Source organism: Nyctereutes procyonoides, unplaced genomic scaffold, assembly GCF_905146905.1.
Source record: "Nyctereutes procyonoides isolate TBG_1078 unplaced genomic scaffold, NYPRO_anot_genome, whole genome shotgun sequence".
Lineage (NCBI taxonomy): Eukaryota > Metazoa > Chordata > Mammalia > Carnivora > Canidae > Nyctereutes > Nyctereutes procyonoides.
Window position 1 is genome coordinate 54097085 of NW_026575047.1, and position 26947 is coordinate 54124031.

Consider the following 26947-nt stretch of genomic DNA (forward strand, 5'->3'; position numbering starts at 1 on the left):
AGGGAATATTACTCTCCAGCTTGGTCATTTATTGAATGGAAGGACAAGTTAGGGCACCGTCCATTAATACCCATATGGTCTTAACTGCAGCCAGTTCTGAAGCCACGTCAAAAATGTTACTGCTCATTAGCTGTTGCTTTAGAGCAGGCAAAAAGATTGAATGGATGACACACACATGACTATAGTTGGAAGAAAATGCTTTCGCTTCTTGAATCACTATGTTCCTGTACATGATTTCGTATTGACAACTACGACAATCAATTTCTGTGGAAATTTTATTTAGCAGTCAAAATTTCCTTCACATTCATCACTGTTGAACAGCAAGATCTCTCGTCTTTTCTGCTCATCCTACTTTATTTAACTCAAGTCATAATTTTAGGCACAAAGGTTTTCGTTTTCTCTGAAAATCAAGTTCTAACTACTTGAGGTTACTGCTACGGCAAGCAGGTTTTGTTGAAGGTATGTTGACTAATTTTCATCCCCTGTTAGCACAAATTAATATACTTTTCTTAAATAAAGTTAAGACATTTTTGGTTTTAAAACCGTTTCCATCATAAAATAACACACTGTACATCTTTAAATTCAGTACTAGAAAGTCCCAGGCTGTCTGGTGCCTGTGTGGCATCCTGTGGGCACAGGCTTGTTCGCAGGGCTGTGGGGCCAAAAGGTGTGAAGCGCTCTTCCGTGCGGTGTCCATAACCACACGTTGGACTTCGGTTGCCACCACGTCCTGCCAGCAGAGGTGCCAGGCAGCTTTATAACGGCCAGAACTTAAAACTGTTATAGTTGTTTTTCATATTATGCACGAAAACTGGCACAATAATCATGATAGAACAACTGTCCAGAAAAAATAAAACTAAAAACTTATTTTACTACATTTGATCATATAAAAATATGCACATTTTGTTTTGAAACAGTATTAATAGTACCTAATCTTTTTTAAATTTGTAAATTAAGAAAATTGTTAAGGAGTTGAAATAAATGTGTGAGGAGAGATAATTATAAAGAAATAAATGCTCAACAACCCCTCCAAGCCCAATTTAGAGTAATTTGTAATAATAAAAAGGAAGCTTAATCAAAAAGGGAGAATTATTACACTTCTACGGCAGGATATGCTGTGGGATTTTAAGGGGATTGGGACTGGTTTCCAATCAAGGACTATAAAATATTTAATGGCAACAGTGCTATTTACTTATATAAATTGAAATAGCCCTTATTTTCTAGGCAAAAACACTGTGCTTATCCACAAGACAAATTTCCTAAGACATTTTATAAGAACTTCTGTCCCTTGAGGTCCAGAGACATGAATTCTAAAAAGGCAAGTAATTTGAATAGAAACAGCTATTTGTTTCACATAAAGGTGAAAGACTTCTTTGAAAAAACTTGTTTTAGAAAAGATAAACTAGCCACTTCACTATAAAATTTTTTTTAAAGCTTAAGATGGCAGTTTAACAAACTCTAAGAGCCCAATTTGAACCCCTCCATCCTGTAAACAGGGCCTAGGGTGTGGGCAGGAGCGAGGAGTAGAGGGCAAGGCGCTGAGTGAGGCCTTGGCCTTGGAGCTTCAGCTTGGCCCGCACAGCCCTGGCCGGTTTGGGTCCCACCGGCTTGACCAAGCACACCCACCCCCCTGTGCTGCTCTGGCTCATGCCACCGGGGAACATTCAAATGGTAGTATTTTGAGAGTACACTTTTCTTTCCCCTCTTGGTGACACCTCACCACCAGGAACTTGGTTGGTAGAAGGAGGGCGATGCCTCACAATCCCATCAGTTCTTTCCAATGGGAGGTGCCAGCAACAGTGACCCTGCTGCCAATACTGATGGGGGCACCCAGATGCCTCTGAGGGAGACCTTGACTTTCCAGGGTGGGTTCAGCACCATCCACACTCACCCCTGCTGCCCTCACACCAACACCCACCCGCCCACAGGCCCACTGTGCCCTCGCTGACCTTCAGATGGGAGGAAATGCACTTTTCGAGACTCCTGGCTCCTGGTATGAAGCTCAGGGGCAGGAGGCCTGTTTTCAATATCCAGGCTTGTAACACTTTGTTGTAAAAACTGGAATTGTGTTTAACTCTGTGTCAGGCTTCAGAGTAACATCAAAGGCACTTCTATGTTGGCATCCTCTATAACAAATGCTTCTAAAGTCAACAGTGCATATCGTTTTAGTCAACCCTACAATGGTAAAAGCAAACTCGTGATTTTAAAACACAGTGATATACGGTCCTAAACAAAGTGATCTACCATCACTGTCCGCTCAGGGACCTCAGAACCGAAGTGACCAGAAACCTGCAGGAATACCCAGGCCTGTGGGGCGTTTCCTGGAATGCCTACTGAACATTAACTTTCTTCCTGTCTGCCTCTGTGCAGTGGTGACCTAGGCTCAGGTAACCCTTACCAGGTGGTAGGGGAAAGTGGCTGCAGACAGGATCAATGGCACAGACAAAGCCTGCTCCTCTGCTCATAGGAGTAAGAGTGGGAAGTCCGCCTACAGGTCACCCGAGGCTGAGGCAGCCCTGAGAGGACAGAGAGGTCATCAAAAAGAAGAGGGCTGCCTATCTTTTTGAAAACCTGCAAAGGAAGCAGAATTCAACATGTTTTTAAATATTAGTGCAAATTCCCACTGTTAATCTGACATAGAAAATTCTTAGAGCCTCAAGTGCCTAGGTTAGCAATTGTAAGAGAAGCTTCTGGCTTCCCTCAGCATGTTTAAAAAGTCCATCTCAGTCCTCATTTGCTAGCGTCTCAGTAGATAACCAGATCTTGGCCCCACTTAAAAACTTGCTCAAGGGCGTTCCTGAGATGCTCCGTCTACAGAGGTTGCCCACAGGGCTAAATGGGAAAGCAGACGACAGGAAGTCCGGTGTTCCCGGAGTGGCGTGAGCACTGACCCGGAAGTACATGCGGCTCTCGTCCGGGCCCATGTGGCCGGCATCCAGGGACCCGGCCCGGTGCTGCCGCAGCGTCCTGCTGAGCGCGTCCACCTCGTCGGCCAGCAGCGAGAGCTTGTGGAAGGCGGTGATGAAGCCCCCGAGGTGGATCTGGGCCTCGGGCACCCAGCGGAAATAGCACAGTTTCCAGAGCTTCACATGTGTTCCCGAGACATGTGGCAGAATAACGCCATGCAGGTCAGCTGGTTTGGAAAACCATTCTCTAAAATACTGCTCGGCACCATGGTCCTGGCTGGTGGGTGGTGGCGGAGGGTCAGGCTTCGCTTTTACTATCAATGAATTTCTCCTTGGGACCAAATCTGGGTCACTGATGATTCCATTCCTTAAGGAACCTGGCATTCCTCTCAGTGTGGAACTGTAGCTTTTCTGTGCAAGAGAGAGGTTGGCATTATTTTCCTGGCGCTGCCCCTTTTGGAAAAACAGGAAAGGTGCAGTGGCAAATAAAAACCTAGGACTATGAAAAAGTGGCTGAACAGCAGCCATCAGGAACATCTTGTTCCTTCCCCGGTAATTCTCATCCCAGTTCTCCTCCACTGGGGTTCCATGGTTTTAGGGACAGACCCTGGCTATTAGTCCTTGCTGCAGGGGTTGGGGAAGTGATATATCCTGTTGGTTAATTTGCTTAAATGCAAATTTCTAAGACTCCTGGGTTAGGAAAAACTGTACACCTGGCTCATTCTAGAACGAACAGGCAAGTGGATGGGTTTCAGGAATGGGGCCTCCTAGGCTCAGAGTTGCTATCTGCTAAATCCTAGATGCTGAGAGGCTTTGTGGGCCTCAAAGTCGGGGCATGGTCATTTCAGCTATAAAAGGAATGATCCCTCAAAATCTGCATGGGCAGTGTCGTCAGGAGAAGTGACTTGGCTCTTAATACTCGGTGTTCTGAAAATACGCTTTCTGTTAGGTGTGAGCAAATACCAGATTTTAATTGTCAGTGCATTTTTGTGACTTACCTTTGTCCGTTTGAAAGATTTCACAGAACCATTCTGGACGCAGGGCGTGCTCTTTCCAATGTACAAGGGGTTATGGAAAAGAGTGCGATCCTTTGCTGTAAACTGAAGAGACCAGTCCCAAACTGAGGGAAATTTTAAACCCTTTTCGTCACCCAACTGGATATTTTTGCTGATAGCAAATTCCTGCAAAGTAAAATATTTGGATATCTATGAAAAGGTGCCAAATAAAAGATTTTCCCACATATATTCCTTTTTTGTGACAAACCCTTCATCACTACCTAAGCTGAATTTTCTGGACTGGAGCAACTTGAGCCCCCAAGAGAGCAGCATGTTTTGCTTTGAGAGAAGAGACGTTCTTGGCACCTCAGATAAGAGGGACATCTCACACATAGTATGAGCGAGCAGAGGGCACTTTCTTCTGGAAGCTGAGGAAGCTGGGCCCTCCAAGCAATGAGTATGTTATTAGAAGTGAAACTTCACAAAAATGATACCATAGAGTCTTAAGCATGTTGCAGTAGCTTTGGTACTTGTAGCAGTTTACTTTTTGAGTGCACCATCCTGCACTTTACGCAAGTACCTGCTGGGGATAAAACTCAGTGAGTGGATGTGTGAGATAGTCTCTGGAAGGAAATTACTACTGTCTGTGTGACTGTTTTTCTAAATGGACAGCTACCCGTCGCTTTCCAGTGGCCTTCAAAATCTGAACCACAGCCTAGAAGCAGGGAGGAGGGAATCCACCCCTCCCTGCAGTCCTAAGTTTGGCCAAGGCCACGAAGACCATGCAGTGGCTGGGCCTTCTGCTCCCCGCAGCCCACCTCCAGCCTGCTCTGGGTTCACATGACCTGGTGACCCAGTGGCATGACACTGTGGGGTGACAGCCCACCACTTCTGTGTGGAGGAGGTGAGGATCATCTCAAACAATGCAACTGCACTTAGGTGGAGAAAGGACCCTTGGGGACATTTGGGTGGCTCAGTGGTTGAGCGTCTGCCTTTGGCTCAGGGCGTGATCCCCAGGTTCCAGGATCGAGTCCCACATCGGGCTTCCTGCATGGAGCCTGCTTCTCCCTCTGCCTATGTCTCTGCCTCTCTCTCTCTCAGGAATAAATAAATAAAATCTTTACAAACTTACTTACTTACTTACTTACTTACTTACTTACTTATTTATTTATTTATTTATTTATTTATTTATTTATTTATTTATTTATTTATGATAGTCATACAGAGAGAGAGAGAGAGAGGCAAAGACACAGGCAGGGGGAGAAGCAGGCTCCATGCACCGGGAGCCCGACGTGGGATTCGATCCCGGGTCTCCAGGATCGCGCCCTGGGCCAAAGGCAGGCGCCAAACCGCTGCGCCACCCAGGGATCCCAATAAAATCTTTACAAAAGAAAAAAAAGAAAGGACCCTTGTCTTGGATGAGTGACAAAAGCAGGCTACCACAACAGTTTATGCAGATTACTAGTTCTCTGGAGGACATATCTCAAGATACTGAATCTTTGGATGGTGGGAGATGATGGATTCTTATTTTCTGCTCTATATCTTTCAGTATTCTCCAAAAACACAAGAATTTCTTTGGAAGTTAGAAAGAAAGCAGAGAGTAAATATCATCAGAAAAGCACTGCTGCAGTCAGGAGGCCAGCTCTGTACCACAAGTGTGAGCAGGTGTGACCCACGCCACAATGTTGGCTCGGGGCCAGGAGGAAACCGGTAAGCTATCTAACAGCACAGGGCATTTACAAAATTTTCTATTTCAAATGAGTAAAACTCAACTTTCATTAAGCACTAAATATACTAAAAACATTCTTTTTTAGTTATTTGAGATTTCATCAAATATATCCGTGTAGAAACAACACATTTGCTTTAAAAAAAATAGTATTGTTAAGAGCTGAAACCTAATGCCTGGGACATCTGGGACACCTGGGTGGCTCAGTGGTTGAGCATCTGCCTTCTGCTCAGGTCATGATCATGGGGATCCTGGGACTGAGTCCCCGGATCAGGCTCCCTGCGAGGAGCCTGCTTCTCCCTCTGCCTCCCTCTGTGTCTCTGCCTCGCTCGGAGGAGGGGCAAGATGGCGGAAGAGTAGGGTCCCCAAATCACCTGTCCCCACCAAATTACCTAGATAACCTTCAAGTCATCCTGAAAATATACGAATGCGGCCTGAGATTTAAAGAGAGACCAGCTGGAACGCTACAGTGAGAAGAGTCCGCGCTTCTATCAAGGTAGGAAGATGGGGAAAAAGAAATAAAGGAACAAAAGGCCTCCGAGGGGGAGGGGCCCCGCGAGGAGCCGGGCTAGGGCCGGGGCGAGTGTCCCCAGGACAGGAGAGCCCCGTCCCGGAGGAGCAGGAGCTGCACCAACCTTCCCGGGCGGAAAGGCGCTCGCAGGGGTTAGAGCAGGACCCAGGAGGGCGGGGATGCCCTCGGGCTCCCTGGGACACTAACAGACACCTGCAGCGAGAGGAGGAGAGCGCCGAGCTCCCTAAGGGCTGCAGCGCACACATTGACCCGGGAGCAGCTCTGAGGGGCTCGGGCGCGGCTCTGCGGAGGAGGCTGCGCGGCTCCGGGAGCAGCTCGGCAGCGGCGGCTCGGGCAGAGGAAGAGGCTCCGTGCGGAGGGGGCTGCGCGGCTCCGGGAGCAGCTGGGGGGCTCGGGCGGCGGCTCCGCGGAGAGGGCTGCGCGGTCAGGAGCGCGAATCCAACAGCGCAGGCTCCGGAGCACAGGGCGCCGGGACACAGCCCAGGATCCGTCCTCCCCCCGGGACAGGCAGAGGCCGGGAGGGCCCAGGACAGCAAGGACGCTCCTGCCCGGAGCTGAGCAGATCAGCGGCCCCGCCCCGGGGCCTCCAGGCCCTGCAGAGAGCTCCGAAGTTACTGCCGGAGCTGAGTCCAGGCTTCCAGAGCTGCCATAGCCACTGTGGCTGTTCCTCCTGGGGCCTCACGGGGTAAACAACCCCCACTGAGCCCTGCACCAGGCAGGGGCAGAGCAGCTCCCCCAAGTGCTAACACCTGAAAATCAGCACAACAGGCCCCTCCCCCAGAAGACCAGCTGGACGGACAAGTTCCAGGGGAAGTCAAGGGACTTAAAGTATACAGAATCAGAAGATACTCCCCCGTGGTTTTTTTTGTTTTTCTTCTTTTTGATTTCTGATTGCTTCCCCCACCCCCTTTTTTTCACCTTTCTTTCTTTTTCTTTCTCTTTTTCTTCTTTTTTCTTCTTTTTCTTTTTTTTTTCTCTTTTCTTTCCTTCTCTCTTTCTCCTTTTCCCAATACAACTTGTTTTTGGCCACTCTGCACTGAGCAAAATGACTAGAAGGAAAACCTCACCTCAAAAGAAAGACTCAGAAACAGTCCTCTCTCCCACAGAGTTACAAAATCTGGATTACAATTCAATGTCAGAAAGCCAATTCGGAAGCACTATTATACAGCTACTGGTGGCTCTAGAAAAAAGCATAAAGGACTCAAGAGACTTCATGACTGCAGAATTTAGATCCAATCAGGCAGAAATTAAAAATCAATTGAATGAGATGCAATCCAAACTAGAAGTCCTAACGACGAGCGTTAACGAGATGGAAGAACGAGTAAGTGACATAGAAGACAAGTTGATGGCAAAGAGGGAAACTGAGGAAAAAAGAGACAATTAAAAGACCATGAAGACAAATTAAGGGAAATAAACGACAGCCTGAGGAAGAAAAACCTACGTTTAATTGGGGTTCCCGAGGGTGCCGAAAGGGCCAGAGGGCCAGAATATATGTATTTGAACAAATCCTAGCTGAGAACTTTCCTAATCTGGGAAGGGAAACAGGCATTCAGATCCAGGAAATACAGAGATCCCCCCCCCCCTAAAATCAATAAAAACTGTTCAACACCTCGACATTTAATAGTGAAGCTTGCAAGTTCCAAAGATAAAGAGAAGATCCTTAAAGCAGCAAGAGACAAGAAGTCCCTGACTTTCATGGGGAGGAGTATTAGGGTAAGAGCAGACCTCTCCACAGAGACGTGGCAGGCCAGAAAGGGCTGGCAGGATATATTCAGGATCCTAAATGAGAAGAACATGCAACCAAGAATACTTTATCCAGCAAGGCTCTCATTCAGAATGGAAGGAGAGATAAAGAGCTTCCAAGACAGGCAGGAACTGAAAGAATATGTGACCTCCAAACCAGCTCTGCAAGAAATTTTAAGGGGGACTCTTAAAATTCCCCTTTAAGAAGAAGTTCAGTGGAACAATCCACAAAAACAAGGACTGAATAGATATCATGGTGACACTAAACTCATATCTGTCAATAGTAACTCTGAACGTGAATGGGCTTAATGACCCCATCAAAAGGCGCAGGGTTTCAGACTGGATAAAAAAGCAGGACCCATCTATTTGCTGTCTACGAGAGACTCATTTTAGACAGAAGGACACCTACAACCTCTGTGTCTCTCATGAATAAATAAATAAAATCTTAAAAAAAAAAAAAGGGCTGAAATCTAGTAAAACATAAACCCCAACCTGCTTTAATGGCCCTTAGGAAAATATATAGAAATCAGTTGTCTTTTCTTTTTAATGTGAAAACTAAAAATATCTCCAAGGTGAAAATTAGATTTTCTATAAACAGTACCTGACTATGAGCATCTAAGGCGGCCTCAGAATGGAAAAAAAAAAAAAAAGGAAATGTCTTTGTGGAAGCGACTGAGAACAGTGGGGTCGTGCTAAAAATCAGGACCTTAAGTCAACAGTTTCCCAGGGAGGGCAGAGGTGGTGCTCCCGGCCTCCAGTCTGGCTATTGCATAAATCATAAATGTGAAGCACTGAGGGAGGGAAGGATCCATGTTAGGACTTGCCAGAAAAAGCTTTTGAAAAACGTCCAGTTAACAAAATACAGCACTGGACCACAGACCAGGGAAAACAGATGATATACTTTAAAAAAATATTTAACTTCTATTCCTGCATAGAAATCTATTTGTAAACCTATGTCGGCACATCCAGAATCCAGCCGAGAAGGAGGGGGAGGAGAGAGTGCATCCAGGGGGCCAGCTCGTGCTCCACAGAGACCTCCCGCAGCACCCACCCGAGGTACTGCGGTCACTGGCACCTCCAGACCAATGTACTGGCATTTTACATCTCATGCTTTGTGTCTAACAAGGCTATTTGATTTCCTCGCCTTGTGAACATTTTGAAGGCTCCAGTGGTGTGTGTGTGTGTGTGTGTATGTGCATGGGTGTGCTCTCAGGGCAGTGAAAAGACAGGCAAACACCACCACATGCAGCCCAGCCCGCAGCACAGTGAGAGGTACCAAACTGATGATGGTCCGTGAACGAGAAATGAAAAGGAGCATCTCAGAGACCATTTAGTTTAGGAACAAACAGGTGCCCACACCTCCAGAGCCCAAGCCCAGAATTGGTGTCAGTGCAGGACTGAGATAGGTCACGTTCTTCTAGGGAAGCAGAGAAATTATTTTATGAAGATCTCTCTCCCGAACTCTCCAATCCGAAATAAATACCCTATGACAGTGTTGCACTTCTCTCACCCTGAGCCCCTGGAGAGAAGCAGGCAAGACCTGTTCTACCTCCCTCTCCTGCCTGCTCCCTCTCATAACCAAGCCCCCGGATCCCCTCTCCTTTGCTTTGGGAGGTTCCTCATTGATAAAGTCATCTCCTTACATGTCCAGTGCACTTTGTCTTTCACATCCACATCCGGAATAATTCATTTCTTTAGGAAATAGTGAAGCATAATGCTTCACAGTTTACAAAATGTTTTCAATTCACAGAATGAAGCCAAAAGTAGTACTGTTAGTTTGGTGGATCCGTTTTTACAGATGGGGAACCTGGGCTCACCATTCTTCCAACCCTGGGCAGGATTCACATTATATCAGGCCACATCGCCTGGATGAGGGCCATACTGCCAAGGCTAAGGACCCCACAGCTCACTGTGAAGGCAACCCTCTTAGAAAGTCTTCCTAGAGGCCCACAGGAGCTGCTCTTATTTCTCCAATGATTGCTGCAGCATTTATCTGCTATTCTCATTGTTGGTTTAAATGTGGGTGAGCCAGCCAGAACCTGTGGTTTCGGAAGGCTGTACCAGCGGCAATCAGAAGTTAGTCTCAAGTTTGGCTTGAGACTCTCCTTAGTTATGATTCTTCCTTCTAGATCATTGAATTGTGACTAGAAATGGATAATCCTACCCCAAAGGGACTGCTGTGTGACAGGTGGGACATTATCTGGCAGTCCAGCACCCACTGAGAATCTCAGCCTAGCACCATGACTACCCTTGCTCTCTGACAGTCCTTCTCCACAGGACCCTTGAAGAAAATAATCTCGCTTTGTACAACTGTTTTTCTAAGAAATAAAAGTCCTCTAGCAGGACATTTTCAATTACCCATCCAGACACCCCAAATGTGAAAACACATTTAAGGTGGTTAAAATAATTTATATCTTTAAAAACTGGTTAATTTTTTTTGTTATGTATCATGTTTTCTTTTTTTAAATAGGTCCACACCCAATAAGGAGCCTGAACTCATGACCCTGAGATTAAGTTGTGTGCTCTACCCACTCAGCCAGGTGTCCCTAAAAACTGGTGTATTATTGTGAACAATGTACATTAGAGAAACATACCTAAAATACTCATAAAAATGAAACAGGGTCCTAGTTTTTATATGCCTTTAAATAATTCATTCAGAAATTGCAGCTTAAAATGGTAGCTAAGACAGTTTTAATTTACATATTTTAACTATGCAGCCAACTGTACTTCACTTCTATTTCCATAAAGCTGCACAAGGCAGAGAAGTCACTGTTGCCACCATCCTACTTACCGTGCTTTGTTTCACCCGCTGGTGAGGGGAGTTGAACAGGAAGGTGCCGAACAGGGAAATGCGGGTGCTGTCGTACAGCACTGCCAAGTATGTCTCTGAGAACTCGAAGGCCGCTGGGTACTGTTCTAGCAGCTGCCACGTGGCATCCAAGAACAGCAAAAATAAAGGAGACTGGCAGACACAAATGGAAAATGGGATTATTTAATGTTGTCCTTTGGTTATTCCCATTTATTTCCAAATTTAGGGCTCATGTTAAGATTACTAAGAAAACATTTCAGCCTAAAACACTTGGCTCTGAAGCTGAGCCAAGGATATGTGGACAGGTCACCATGGCCTCTGTTAAAGCTTAGAAGTATGTTCAACTGCCATTAACATCACAGCCCTCATTTGCCTAAGAAGCATGTATGTTGAAACGGCAAAGTAAACAGGCAGGTGTCACTATATGAATGGGGGACACAAAAATATGTGATTAAACCTATGTTGGAAATAATTATTTAGAACACTGAAAAAAAGAAAAAAACACCCCAAACCAGAAAACAATTTATGTGATTTGCTTTTGGTAGACCGTGCAGGCTTGACATCTGGGAAAACAACTCAGAGTTTCAGAAACCAGTTGTCATTAGCCTCTAGGTCACGTGGTGGATCCCCAAGTACAGCAGCTGATGACAACTATTCTATCTTGGCGTCCCAGCAATTTAAAAGTGAAGTGGTCACAACTGAGATTTCCTCAGATGGTGCAGTTTGTTGTTAAACCTGAGACCCATGAGTCGGACTGTGCTCTCTGCAACAAGTACATCTGTGAGATGCCTATAGGCTGTTCCCAGTTTACTTCTGCACCCAAGGCAGACACTATGCCCAAAGCTGTTATGAAGGTGTTCTTCTCCAACTTTCCATTCTTATACACGTGCCCCATTTTAAGAAAACATGGTATTCCAAAACTGATTTTTCAAAATACCTAATGTGCTTGTTATCTGCTTTGCAGAAGAAATACAGCATTTTTTCAAGTACTTTTCAACTTGAAGAAATGCAACAGACAATTTTTTTTGGAATTTTTAGCTATTTACTTATAATAATCTTCATAAGTGTATCAATTTGGATGCTAATCCATCATTAGTTTTGGACTAAGGAATGCTAAGAGGTACCAAATGCAATATTTAAAAAGCCTCTTCATCTCTTTAGACAGAACACCTCTTCACAAGGTGACATGAATTTTATCTTGTGCACACTTAAATGACTCACAATGAGCATTACAATTCTGTTACCTCTTTCTCAGATCTCTTTAAGTGGTTGCATCTGTCTAGGAACTGATATCCGGCCATGACCCACTCCTTCTGGATCAGACTCTGAAATCCCGTAATTGTCCTAAAATGGGGATCCAGCATCACTTGAACAAGAGAAGCTACAATACAGCTCAAGTCTCTTCCCTCCTCCTCTGTCAAGAAAATGGAAAGAAAATGACTATTATATAGAAAAATGCTGAGAGAAAGGGAAGAAAAGATAAAGTGGTTAATACAGTACTCTCTACCTAAGCTGCCTTCAAAATAATCTATGTTGGAAAAGTTCACTGGATTCCAGCAACTTTAAATTATAGACTTACAGATCAAGTAGTGTTTTGTGGGGGATAATCTTTTATATATGAATATTTTGCAGGTAATAGAGCACAGCCCTCACACTTTATATTTCAGTGGTTTGTGGTGGAAATCTTTCAAGAGTCCATTCTGCTTCCTAAGAATATTAAATATAATGTAATCTTTCCACTGGCAATTCCACATGGTGACTAAGAAGTGAATGAACGGAACAGGATTGTCCACTGTCATCCAAAAAGGTGGCAGACATTTTCATTCCATCTTTTACAGCTGGTGTCCTTTTCCATAATGCCAGTAATATCCTGGTATCAAAGCCAGCCAAAGAAATCAGGAAAAAAGTCCACCAGTATCCCTTATAATTAAGACTGTAGAATCATCAACAAAATAGGAGCAAATCAGCTTATCTCATGAATACAAGAATTTATTCTAGGAAAGCAAGGTAGGCTTAACTTCTGACAATCAACTAAAGTAACACTTCGTATAAATAAATGATAAAAATAACTTAACTCATTAGATACATAAAAATCATCTGTGTGATAAAAATCCAAAATTCAATATATTTTGTCAAGCTGAATTTAAATTAAAAAAAAAAATCCAAAGTTCATTCTGGATGTAAACTCTCAGCAAAATAAGAATACAGAAGGGTACTTCAACCTGATAAGAGGAATCTATGAAGATCTGCAACCAATATCATTCTTTAACAATGGTAACTCCTATAACTGAGCAATTCCACATCTAAGTATCTACTCACAAAAAAATATGTACATATGTCCCCATGGAGACTTTTATATGAACATTCACAGCAGCGTAATTCATAATAGCCACAGAATGGAAGACACCCAATGTCCATCAAGAGGTAAATGTATAAATAAAATGTGGTATTTACAAAAGAATACTATTTAGAAATGAAAAAGAAACAAATGGCTGATAGATGCTACATGAATGAACCTCAAAAACATGCATGTTAAATGAACGAAGCAGGAGGCAATAGATCACATATTACATGACTGTTTATGAGACATCCAGAATGAGCAAATCTACAGAAACAGAAAGTAGATTAGTGGTTGTCTGGGGTTGGGACACAAGCAATCTTTCTGGTGTGATAAAAATTCTCTACAACTGGACTCTGAACTCTGTGTTCTGTATATTGACTAAAATTACTGATTTCCACACTCAGAATGGGTGAATTTTATAATATGTAAATCATACCTCAATAAACTGTTTCAAAAACACGTTCTAAAGAAAAGTGTTAGTAAAACACAGGCTCACTATCTAAGCCTTTTGTATTATAACAAACGCATCAAGACATGTGCTAGGTAGGATTTTGCAAGGTAGGGTGAGAACACCCACTGGTTGAGAGGAGAGATTACTGGGTTGCTGGACTCTGCATGCACTTGTGAATTAAATAACTCTGATTGCATCAGTTAAGGATTACTTAAAATAGTGCATTACTATTCTTTTTCTCCCCCCTAAAAGTTCTAAATATCTTTACTTTGTTAAAGTCAGTTAAATTTGACAGTAAAAATTTTTGTAAGCTTTAGTACCATAACATATTCATAAACTATGCAATGTGAATATATCATAAAATAAGGTAGTTCATGGTTTATGAAGCTTTGTCCATAAGCTTAAAAATTCTCTTAGCTGTAAAGTTATTATTTCACATTCAACTATCCTTTGCTTAACTGAAACATTTTTATATAGCACTTTACTCATCCTTAACATTAGACAAAATTCACATTATTGGCTACTCAGTTTAGTCAATTTCTTGACACCAAGCTCTTTCTTTAGAGTCCAATTTAGCAGGATCCAGAGGCATTTAAACTAAAATTTGTATGAATTTGAAATGTAGCAAAATTAGAGCAAGAGGATGCTCTGCCAAGATGAACACTTTCTATGACTCCAATAGTAACTGTGACACCCTCATGCTATAGGAGGGAAGATTTAACACATGCTATAGGAGGGAAGACTTAACACAGAGCAGAAAACTGGACTCCTTTCTAATCTTCTACCTGCAGTTGCTGTGCCACTGTTCTCCTCTACCTATGTGTGGAATCTGTAGTGGGTCTGGTGGTGCTGTCGAAAGAGACAGCTAGGGGTAATGTGATTTACTTGCATCAAGTCACCAAGCTGACTGGCATGGTGACCAGTGTTTTCAGTAATGAATTACCTTGTAGCACTACAGACAGATGCCGGCTTTCTAGTATGTACACAAGTTCTGCTGAATGTTTAAGGAATGCCCTGAAAAGACAAAGGGGAAAATACTGTTAAAAATCAGACTTCTATAAATATTCCTTTAAAAGTACTTGAAGTCAGGGCACCTGGGTGGTTCATTGGTTGAACGTCTGTCTGCCTTTGGCTCTGGTCAAGATCCCGGGGTCTGGGATCAAGTTCTGCATTGGGCTCCCCAGAGGGAGCCTGCTTCTCCCTCCACCTATGTGTGTGTGTGTGTGTGTGTGTGTGTGTGTGTGTGTGTGTGTCTCTCTCTCTCTCTCTCTGTGTCTCTCAGGAATAAATAAAAAATCTTAAAAAAAAAAAGTACTTGAAGTCAAACACATCTAATCTTTCCCTATATTCTTAATGGTCTTTATGAATTTCATTAGTATTTACATGATTCAGAGTACATTTTGATTTTTATATCAAGGAAATTAACCCTTTTATAAAAGGGGGTTGATTTACATAACATTCTTGAAATCACAAAATACGGAGATGGAGACAAGATCAGCGGCTGCCACGGGACAGGGATAGGAATGCAACTCTGAAGGGGCAGCATGAAGGGCTTTGTGGTGATGGAGTTCTATATGAGGACTGTGGTGGTAGCTGCACAGACCTCTATGTGCAATAAAAATGCAGAGAAACACACACACACACACACACACAGACCCCAAAACATGTATAAATGGGTGACATCTAAATAAGGCCCATATATTGCACCACTTGGTTTTGAGACAGTATTCTGGTTAGGGAAAATGTTACCACTTGGGGAAAGCTGGGTGAGGAGTACATGGAGTGCTCTAATGTTTTTGTACCTCTTGTGAGTCTGTACTTATTTCAAAAAAAAAAAAAAAAGGGAAAGTGTTTGTACAAACCTTACATATTCTAACCACCGAGTATTTTCCAGTGAAGATAACCATTTTTCTTCAGTTTCTTCAAAAGGCTCTGCAATAAATACGGCAATTATATATACACACACACAAACATATGTATACACACATTTAGGCTTTTTAAACAATTTTACATGATCAATAAGAGTTAAGTGATACACGTCACAATTTTTAATATTTAAAAATTGGCTTTAAGAAAGCATTGTGCACTTTCATTTAATAATATGAACATTTAAAGGATGCGTTACAATTCTAAAAAACACAAAACAAGGCATTCCCCTGGGCCTCTGTTTCCTTCACTGTGGCTTTCAGGGAAATCCTGGAAAGTCTCAGCACCTCTGCCTCCTAAGAGCTGGTGGTTCCCACCTTCTAGGTCAGCCCATGTCTGGATTCTGGCGCCTCTTCCCCCCACACCCCAGCTTCCTGCCTCCAAGCCCTGCCCTCCCTGCTTCTCTGGATTCTGTGAGCAGGGAAAGGCCTGTACTGCCCTCCCCAGTCTGCCTGGCCTGTCTCAAGATGTCTCTCACCTCACCAACTCCAGGTTTAGTTACATTCCACTTACCAGATGGCTGATAAACATTCATGTCATTGTATACACCACCCCCCTCCTCATCTCTCCTTCCAGGCAAGCGCCCATCCAGTGCCACAATGGCTGCCTCTCCTGGCTCTCAGGTAACTAGGGGCTTTCTCTGGGCACCCTTCAGGGACGACTCACTTCACGCCAAAATGATCCTTTCATGTGAGTCACCCCTTCCCACCCTGGTGCACAATGAAAGCAATTGAGAAGCACCTGCTCAAACACACATATTAGAACTCCAAGGCTGCACAGATTACAACATGGCTCTGTCTGAAATCCATGTCAAGTCCTGTGTCTCAAAAATGTAACTGTATACATTAGAATTTTAGTATGTTTGTCTGTAAGGTAGCTCGCTGTTCTCCTTGGCACTTTTACAAAAGTACCCTACCATAACAATCCACGATTTGAAAGTGATTTCATTGATTTATTTTCTTTCCTCCAAAACAAGAAGCAGTTTAAACTTCATTTTCTAAGAGCTTCCAATTTTGTCATACAATAATTTGTACAAATATTTCAATGAGCCCCTACTTATATATTTATTTTTATATTTTCAAGGAATATTGCTTTTTCTGACATACCTCATGCAATGTTGTATCCCTCATTCACTATATACATATATACGTATACACACCAAAAAATGAAATTACCATTAACGCATAGTTGCTTGAGTTTTACAAAAGCCGCCTGTATTTCTTGGATATTGGGCAAGGTCTTATCCAAATCTGATTTGTAAACATCACTTCTCTGTGGATGACTTTTAGTTATTGCATTACAGATCCTAATAAAGACAAAATCCTTGAGTCATTCATTCATGCCACACATTTTTTGAAGACCTATTATGAGCTAAGGCACTACTCTAAGAGCTGGAGATAGACGGACATAGACAGGAGGAGCCTCTGCTCTCAATGGGCTTCTGTGCTTGGTGACAGGAGGGTAAATGAGAAAGTAACAGGCTGTAAAGGCAACAGGTGGCATCATCCAGTGAATGCAGGCTAGTTCAAGGCATGTGGTCAGAAAGGCTTTTCTGTGAAAACGATACTGAAGCCAAAACCCAAAGGACCCGGAGTCACACAAAATGTGAGGGAAAGTGTTCCAGGCAGAGGGACAGTAGAGGCAAAGGTCCTGTGCTGGACACAAGCTCAGCTGTGGAGAAACCTAGAGAAGACCAGTGGGACTGAGCTGATGTGTCTAAGGAGAAATGGGTGGAGAGAGCTTGGACAACAAAGAGAATCTGTCTTACTTATGAAGGGTGGGACAACTGGAAAAACAAAGGAATTAAAACAATTCACAGCTTAGTAAAATTCAAAGATTAAAAGTACTACTGGCTCTAAGGGTTCAAAATGAACTCTCTTCCCAAAGTTCTGTAGGCTCCCCTCTAATAGCAGTACCCCTCCCTAAGCACTTGACCAGCAGACATGGCAGTCAACAGCAGCCTTGGAGCATGACAGGACAGACAGGTCATCTTCAACACGACTGAAGTAAAAAATCCATCAGAGATGATCTGAAGGCAGTCACCCTCCTTTGCAGAAAACTGAAGGGTCATGTGAGGGTCACGTCACTTGACGTTTATTTGCTTCAGCAAACATAGCTTTCTTACATATGGTAGTGTGGAAACCAACCTAAGATTTGGCTGTACCAATAACAGAGTGTGATACACAATCTGAGGCTCTCTGAGCTGGGTTTCTAAGATCTGTTCCCTTGTTCTTCATTTATTTAATTAAGTACTGAATAAATTTCCAATATGACAGTTATTTCCTGAGTGCTGAATGTATAACGGTGTGCAAATCTAGTTCCTTCAGCTCATAAGTTTACAGCCTAATAGCAAAGACAGGCAATAACCAAGCTAACACACATCTACAATTAAAAACTGAGGTAAGAGTTATGAAGAAAACTGAGAGAGCCAAGGAGAACATATAACTTGAGTACTGATCTAATTGAGGAGGTAAGGGAAAGCTCATCTTCAGGAAGTGATGTTCGAACTGAGATACAAAGAATGAGTAAGTACTGAGTGGGTGGGGTAGAGAGTGCTCAAGGATAAGCATGAAGAAAGGCAACCCAAAAGCGAAGAGCACTGGCAAACGGCAGGAGATGGGAAAGCCCAGGCAAAGTACATGGGGCCGAGGCCTAGAGCAGCAGGCATGGTACTGGCTGAGACACTAGAGGAAGAAATGAGGGTGCCTGACAACACACTGGGCTCAGAGGGGAGATAGCTGGAGTGGACACACACAGGTTTGTAAGATTTCTAAAGAGTATATGATAGAATTTGATGATGGACTGAATGTGGGTAAGGAAGCAAGAGAGAGAATACATCCAGGGTGACTCATGGGTTTCTGGAGCAGGCTGGGAGAGGGTGTGGTGCCCATATATTGGAGTCTGGCTTTGAACATAATGAAAGGGACTTTGAGATTTCCACACAGAAGATGTCACATCAGAGATATAAATCTGATGGTCACTAAATCCACAGCCACAGAACTTCTCTAGGATGGAAATACAGAATGGGCAGAAGCAGTGGACAGATTGCCAAGAACCAGGGTTGCAAAACACATAGAGTACAGGTGAGAAAGAGGGGCTTCAGGAGAGTGAAAGGAGCAGGAGCCTGGGACTCAAAAGGCTTTAGTGAGAGACAGATCAGTAGTGATGCCCACCAACTGATGAATGTCTACTGCTTGAACAACATAGAGATTACTGGTGACTTCAGCAGATGATGCCAAACTTGTTTGTGGAAGCTAATCATCTAAGCTACTGTGACTCTGCAGACCTAACACACTCTGAACTATAAGAAAAGTTTGATTTATCCGGAAGTATCTCAACTGGAAATCAATGCACTTTGGAAGTATGATGAGATGACACTGTTATAGCAAGACATGAACAACTTAAGATCTTTTAGTGTCTTAAAAGCCAAAAGAGTTAAAACTATATTTAATACAACTTAAATATTAATTTTATGCATTTTTTTCAAAACAGTAATTCTTGCATAGAATATATGGTGCTAATTAATAAAACTCTGCCATTTTCCAAGTATTTTCAAGTAGTCAGGAGTTTACTGTACTCATTTATGATAACTAAAAATGTCCAAAGTAACAATGACCATTTCCTGATTACCTCTGGTCAATTTTCCTCTGTTGTAGCACATCTTTTATGAGGGCCATTCGCACAAGAGCACTGCCATTAGAGTGACTCCAGCACCAGAGCTAGGAGGGAAGCAGAGCCTTTACTTAACTGAGTAGAAAAAAAAAAAAAAAAGACATAGGTTTGAATGAAATCCAACAGACATCACTTACTGGCATCCTTCTTCCAACAAAAGAATGGGAGAAGATCTTCAGATCTTGGTCTGCTAAAGAACTTGGTACTACAAAGTATTCTGGAAGGCTGGGGAGGAAAAAGCAAACCTAACATAAGAGTCCTCTGGTTTAGGCAGGTGCAGATCCCATATATAATTTTTTTAGAAGATTTTATTTATTTATTCATGAGAGACACACACACACACACACACACAGAGATGCAGAGACACAGGCAGAGGGAGAAGCAGGCTCCATGCTATGCAAGGAGCCTGATGTGGGACTCGATCCCCGGTCTCCAGGATCATACCTTGGGCTGCAGGTGGCACTAAACCGCTGCGCCACCAGGGCTACCCCCATATATAATTTTTTTTAAAGATTTCATTTATTTATTCATGAGAGAGAGAGAAAGAGAGAGAGAGAGAGGCAGAGACACAGGCAGAGGGAGAAGCAGGCTCCACACAGGGAGCACGACGTGGGACTTGATCCCAGGTCTCCAGGATCATGCCCTGGACCAAAGGCAGCATTAAACCGCTGAGCCACCCAGGCTGCCCCCCATATTAGAATTAAACATGTTTATCTTCATTTAATTCGTACCCTACTTGGTGACCACATGGTAGGCACCATGGAAGACAAGGCGGGCCCTAGGTATCTCCTTCTAAAACATGTGTGATGTGGTTAATTAACACAACTTATGTTTATGGCAGGAGAAAATATACAAAGGAGATGTATGAAATGGTCTCCAAAATGATTAATTTATCAACATGTATTCAGTTTCTGAAAAACATATCCACCTGTATTCTCTATGGCTAAGGACACAAGGCACACAAGATAAAACCAAACCCAACCCACAAGTCTGCTAAGAAGTTTTAGCTCCTCCCTCTCTCTTCTAACTGTTCTCATCCCCAAAAGACACCCAGACTCTAGGATACTGCCTGGACAGCAATTCCAAGTGGACAGGCTCACTTGCTGTAAGACAGCCTCCTTTCTCTCTTCTTCCCTTTATCTTTAAAATATTCATGAATGTGCTATTCAAAACAAATATTCCATTCACCATAACTTAAAAGCTATCAGAGAGCAGAGTTTGATGATTATTCATAAGAAGTCATTCCCAGCTATAAATAAGGTTGTTAAAACTGCACTTACCAAGTGGATATCATATAACCCTCGTTAATAGAACAAACTCTCCACCCGGAAGCACCTGTTCTCTTGATTTCTCGGTCCCAGTCTGAGTATGTTTCAAAGAATGGGGTTTTTTGGTTGCTGCCACCAACAGCTCCACTGCCGCCTCCTGAGGGTATTCCGTTAATTTTAGTGGCTACAAGAAAAAAGCAATATTGTTAGTTTTGTTTCAATGGTCACATTTCACATTTCGTCCCACATTCCCCCTTCTCTCTTGGCACCTCCTTAGTCAGGAACACACTTGGACGGGACATTTCCTCCTTGTGAGTCTTTCAAGTCTCTCTGAGATGTTCCTACTGTTCCCAGAAGTCCTGAGAAAGAGGTGGCCCTCCTCTTGTCAGAAGAATTCACTTTGTTTTATCCTTATCTAACTCTTTCCTGACTCCTTCAGCATCACTTAGGTTCTCTGTCCTTCTATTTGGCTCTATCTCTTCTGCCTTCAAACACAAACAGGTCACCTGGACTTTGAAAAGACTTTCATTTGACCAAACCACTACTACTCCACCTATTAATTTGACCAAACTACACCACTACTCCATGCTATACATTTTTTCTTCTTCTGTTACTAACCACCTTCCCAAATGATGAACAATGCCTACTGACCAGATTTTCTCCTTTTCAATGGTCCTCTATCTCTACTATTCCACAGAAACCACTCACGAGCCTTGCTCATCCCCCTGCCCTAAACTGTGGGGCAAATTCAAGTCATGCTTATTTTTTCCACACGTTTTGCCGGAAACAATGAATGCTTCCAATCATCTGTTCTTGACCAAATCTTTCATCCTTTTAATACTGATACCTCAACTCTCTTCTATGGCTTACTATAAAATTCTTGGTCTCATAACAGTCCATTTTCCTTTGAAAAGTTCACAAGGTTTCCTTATACTCCACCAGAGGGCCACTTTTATCTGGGGATTTCAGCCTGAATATCCTTAGCAAGAAACCCTCTCTCGTCAAGGAAGGCTGCTATCCTCTGGGACATGCGCACAACCTCAGGAAGGCCTGCAGAATGACCCAAGGGAAGGAGAGCATCTCAGCAGTCAGTGTGATCTACCCTGGCAATCTGGAGAGACAGATGGCACAATCTTTCCTGGTCCTGTGTCTCACAGCTGCAGGCTGCAACGGTGGCAAGAGTCCCGCCTGACATCCCTGACATGATGTTCTCCAGCACTCAAATCAGCCTGCAGCCTGCCATGGGACACAATTCCCCAAAATCATGCATTCATGATGCTATACCCTTGTCCCAAACTTCCCCTTATGCTCATTTTCCAACTTCCTCAAGCAAACCTAAATGGTTTTGCTTAAAAAGCCCTTAGATAATCAACCTGACCTTTCATTATGGCCTAACCCCCATTCTCCCCTGAAGCCAAGGAAATCCCTTCATTATCCCATGAACATGCCATGCCCATTTCTGTGGACCATTTATTAGCACCTAGTACAGCACAGTTTTTTTCTGAGAACCTCCAAGGTGCTAAGGCCTGAAAACTTAAAAATGGGTAAGGTTTTATCTCTATTTTCAAAGTGCCAACAAGACAGTGGCAGGTAAGTGCCAACAAGACAGTGGCAGGTAAGTGAGCTGGATGTACAAGCATACTGAGAGCACAGAGGATGACAATCCTAACGCTCACTGGAGATGAAGGCCTCAGGACCTGACTACATTTGAACAGAGACTTGGGGAGTGAGCCAAATGTTGCTAGATGGCTGGTAAAAAGGAGGTAGGCATGCTGGGCAAAGCAGAACATAAAAAACATGGTATAATTGTATTAAAATCAAGTAATGAAATACAGCTAGAGCACTGGGGTGGTGGAAGAGAGGCTGGAAAATTAGATGGGGCCAAGACTCTTGGTGTGCGCTTCCCCAAAGAGTAGCCATTAGCCACATGTGCTATTTAAGTTGAAACAAAACAAAACAAAATAAAATAATGCAGGTCCTCAGTTGTACCAGCCATACTTCCAGTGCTCAACAGGCACACGTGGCTAGTGGCTCCTATGCTGGACAATGCAGATGAGAGAACACTGCCCTCCCTGGGTCTCATGCACCATGCTAGGAATTTTGAATTTTATACTTCAAGTGGCATCAGAATTACCCAGTGATTCTGATTTCAGTAGAGCTTGTTTAATATGAAAATGCTAAAGCCAAGCACATATCCTGGAGTGCCACTCCATCTCAGATCCTTCTCCAGAGTAACTACAACCAGAAAGTATGCTGAGGAACCTGGGAACTGTAATCTCTATAGGATGCAGAATTCCCAGGCAACTGTGACTTTATACACAGTGTTCCAGAGCACCAAAACCCACAGAAAGCTATTCAACATTAGAAAATGTAAGTAGTTCATCATATCATCAAATTGAAGGGGAAAAAAAAAACCCCATATGATCAGTTCCGAGTGTAGAAAACATTTGATCAAGTTCAATACCTACTCACAATTTTAAAAAACAAACTTCAGGAATTTGGGAATAAAAGGGAAAGTCCTACTTGATAAAGGGTAATTACCAAAAACACACAGTAAATATCTTCATCAAAATCCGGAACAGAAATAATGCCTGCTATCCTGATTACATTCAACATTGTACCAAAGGTCCTTGCCACACAATGAGACAACTACCACCAAAAAAGAAGTATAAAGAGCACATTCTCAATTTTTAAAGAGCTATGAAAATAGTTTGACAGGATACTCTCAGCTAGGAGTCTAGAACTGAGTACTTTTGAATGTTTTGAAGTTACTTTATTAATAAACTAGGCTGAGAACATATAGTTTATGAGATTGTTTCTCTGGCAAGATTCAGTCTCAGTATCTAACTACAAAAAAGACAAATTTTCTGAATATCGGGTGAGAAAAGCTATAGGATATTGAACTATTTACTATTGTACTGGTTTTGGTTGTTGAAAACCTGTCCATTTCCCAACAAGTAGGACTGTTATATGTTCTACATTTTCTTCTGTGAGAACTTATTAGAGAATGTGTAGCAGATACTAATCTGGAATTAAGGAGTCTGGAAATTCTAATGCTATCCAGAAAGTCCCAAAGCCCTAATGCCTGTGGCCTGCTCTACAAGTGGATTACTAATGGGTGCAGCAACAGACTGGCAAAACAGTCATCTCAGGAAGATCCAGCGCCTCTGAGAGTTAGTTACCTACTTTAGGACAGCTCCTCAGCCAACTGAAAGTGAAAACTAGATAGTGAGCATTCCTGATCTTGGCTTTTTTTAAAGTTATTTATCTGAGAGTGAGCAAGAGTGAGACAAATGCACAGATTGGGGGCGGGTGGGAAGGGCAGTGGGAGAGGGAGAGAGAGAATCCTCAAGCACGACTTCTGATAAGGGCAGAGCCCAACATGGGTCTCCATCCCAGGACACTGAGATCATGACCTGAACTAAAATCAAGAGTTGCATGCACTCAACCAACCAGTCACCCAGGTGCCCCTCCTTGGCTATCTTCCCTGACAGTTTAAAAGTCTAATCCCATGCTGTGCTGAAATTAACTAGTCCCATCTATATTTAGAATGGTCTCAAGCAACAGCAAAGACAATAAAAGTGGTTAACATACCAGAAGAAGCCTATCGCCTTTATGATACTGCTGAAATCAGAAGTCATAAAGGATGACAAGGGTAAAAAGAGAGCTGTGATATTAAGTGCAACAGGTTGAGTCAATGGCTGTAACCAGGAGATCTGTTGGGCCTGGGGCAGACCTGGGATGGCTGCGTTTTAAAAGATCCTCCAGGAATTCTGATACAGGAAGTTGGTTGGGAGCCACTAGTATTCAAGAGACAGAAGGATCAATCACAACCATGTATAGCTACACTGAGAAACTTAAAAGAACTGACAGGCAACAAACTTTAAAAATTTCTAGTTTCAAATGGACTATGTTCTCTGTAAGTGGTTTTCAAATAAGCATTTAATGGAAAATCTAATACCAAGGCCTATGTTAATAAAAAGGATAAAATAACAAAATAAACCACTGAGAATGTACATTTTCTGCTGTGGGTCTACTACATGATACCTTGAGATTACGCCATAGCATTTGAAAGTTCGATGTCTGCCATGGAGTAGAGCTGCTAACACTGCGGCTGCAGGTAACTTTATGAAGTTTTCTTTCTTTTTTTTTTTTTTTGGTGGGGGGGGCAGAGGGAGAGAGAATCTTAAATAGATCCATGCCCAGGACAGAGCCCGATGTGAGGCTCGATCTCACCATGCTGAGATCATGACTAGAGCTGAAATCAAGAGCTGGACTGAGCTTAACCGACTGAGGTGCCCAGGTGCCCCAACTTCATGAGGTTTTCAATTCTTCAGACTGGAGGCGTAATCTGAATCTTTGATTTTTATCACAAAGATGAAGCTGTACTTTTGGGACATTATTTGCCTGATAATAACCTGACCAATGAAAGCAGAGTCCTTGTGGTTTCTTCCAAATTAAAGAAGAAAAGGGCAGCCCCGGTGGCGCAGGGGTTTAGCGCCGCCTGCAGCCCGGGATGTGATCCTGGAGACCCGGGATTGAGTCCCATAATCGGGCTTCCTGCGTGGAGCCTGCTTCTCCCTCTGCCTGTGTCTCTGCCTCTCTCCTCGCTCTCTCTGAATGAATGAATAAATAAATCTTAAAAAAAATTTAAAAAAAAATTAAAGAAGAAAAAAACCAGAACCTCTGTGCTTATCTGTGCCAGTACCTCCCACATTGTTCCTGGGGGAGGTATGCCTCGTTGCTTTACTTTGGGATCCTCGCAGAAGTACCTGGATGAGTGGTGAGCTATGCAGAGAAGGTGTTTTCACTCAAGGGATTATGAACTTGGAAGAAAACCTCTGAGTGCCAAAGGCCATCTAAAAGAGTCTTTCCTTAGATAACTGCAGGGGACATCTTCTAACTTCAGATCTTATTTGTGGAAACAGCTTTGTCACCTACCTGCCTGCAAAAAGGACTTCTTTATTCTTTAATCCAGCCAATGAATCAAGGTGGCATCCAGAAGTTCAAGAGTGGATTATTGGGCATCTTTCACTCACAAATTAATGAATTCTGACTGCAGTGTGTGGAAATTTCAGGCTTCTTTTGATCTTAAGGATGCAGTTTATGCTTCTGCAACAGCACGGAAGGATATTAAAGGGTGTTACCCTAGAAGGAATCTTAACTCTGGCCAAGTTTTAGGTTTATGAAGTACCTGTCAAAGGAGGAAGTGAGTGAAGGATGTAATGAAAAAAGTGTTCCTGAATATTTTAAGTATTAATTACCAAATTTTATTAACAAGCTATATATAAGAAGACACAGAACTGACTGATGTAAATAAGAAAACCCAGTAGTAGAAGAGCAATGTGTTGAATAACTATTTAAAGTATTATTAACCCAGAGATGCCCACAAGGAATGGATGAAGAAAACTGAAAAGTAACTGGAGCAGGCATCAGGTTCCCAGACACATAATGGAGTTTACTGCATTCACTGAGCTCAAGTCATTATGTTACTTCAGAAATCATGGATCTATATTGTGGACAGAATCATTTCTATTAGAAAAAAATAGCATCAGGAATTGATCTGTATCATAAACAAATTTAAGTGGGACTCAAAAGACTCTTTCTTATAACTCCTGGACCTCCCGGAATTTTCATTTCAGCTACTCTCTTGCAAGTGTGGGTGAGGATCTTATTGAAAATAACCTTGATGATCATGGTCTGTAGCCTTATGATAGTCCAAAGAAATATTCACCTAATGAGTAGTGGAGGATCTACAACACTTTTATGTTTAGACAATAAGTGAATTTTATAATTTATATTAAGAAATAAACTTAAAAAGTTAATTTTATTTTGCTCAAGCATAAGTTACAATTGGTTACATTTTGATAGTTAACAAATGTTTTATTATCCAATTTCTATAAATACAGCACATATGATAAAAGCTACTCTTCCTGCAAAGCATGACTTTCACATACCATCTCTATGGTGTTTACAAGTATCTTTTAAAGTAGTGAAAATATACTTATACCACGTGCACCTACAGATACTCCGTACTGTTCCTATATTTTAATGTATTTACAATATAGTGATACTCAAATATGCTTTTATTATATAGATTATTTAAATTACCATAATATGTTTTGAGGTAATAAAATGAAAGACCAGTACAATTAATTTGTAAGATCCCTGTCCAGACTATGCTGGGGTGAACTGATCTTTCACTGTAAATATGTAATTGATTTATTCTTCTTCCTTAATAGTGGGAGAACTCATGTCTCAGTAGGTAGAGTTAATGTGTGGCCCCTAATTTCCAAGGGGTTAATATGAAACATGTTTTTCCTCTATCCTTTTATTTTTTTAAATGGCTGATTAAAATTACATTTGCATATAAGAAATATACAGAATTACACGATCATCTGGAATTTTCCTTGGTGATGTCAACACTGAGTAATTACATACTCAGCAAGTATATGAACAATACTATTTTACTTTTACGAAAACTGCTTAGAATATACTTGTCCTTAAGACAAATGGCTCCTCTTCCTTTTTGTCAATCTAATTCAGAAACATAAAGTCAATATTTTGATGAGGTCAAT

At 42.4% G+C, this 26947-nt stretch overlaps 1 protein-coding gene across 2 annotated transcripts in view; it reads right to left on the reverse strand.

Annotated features, from left to right (window-relative positions):
* Window positions 1-257: 257 nt before the first annotated feature.
* Window positions 258-26947, reverse strand: part of MTMR10 (myotubularin related protein 10) — a 58853-nt gene continuing 32163 nt past the window's right edge. For both annotated transcript variants that reach the window (XM_055325991.1, XM_055325993.1), the window contains exons 7-16: window positions 20382-20553; window positions 19239-19326; window positions 19060-19148; window positions 16605-16735; window positions 15366-15435; window positions 14447-14517; window positions 11956-12125; window positions 10694-10864; window positions 3905-4087; window positions 258-3317 (exon numbers count right to left, since the gene is read on the reverse strand). In XM_055325991.1, the coding sequence (XP_055181966.1) occupies window positions 2724-3317; window positions 3905-4087; window positions 10694-10864; window positions 11956-12125; window positions 14447-14517; window positions 15366-15435; window positions 16605-16735; window positions 19060-19148; window positions 19239-19326; window positions 20382-20553 (1739 nt within the window). In that variant the 3' untranslated portion in view covers window positions 258-2723. The remainder of the gene's footprint in view (window positions 3318-3904; window positions 4088-10693; window positions 10865-11955; window positions 12126-14446; window positions 14518-15365; window positions 15436-16604; window positions 16736-19059; window positions 19149-19238; window positions 19327-20381; window positions 20554-26947) is intronic.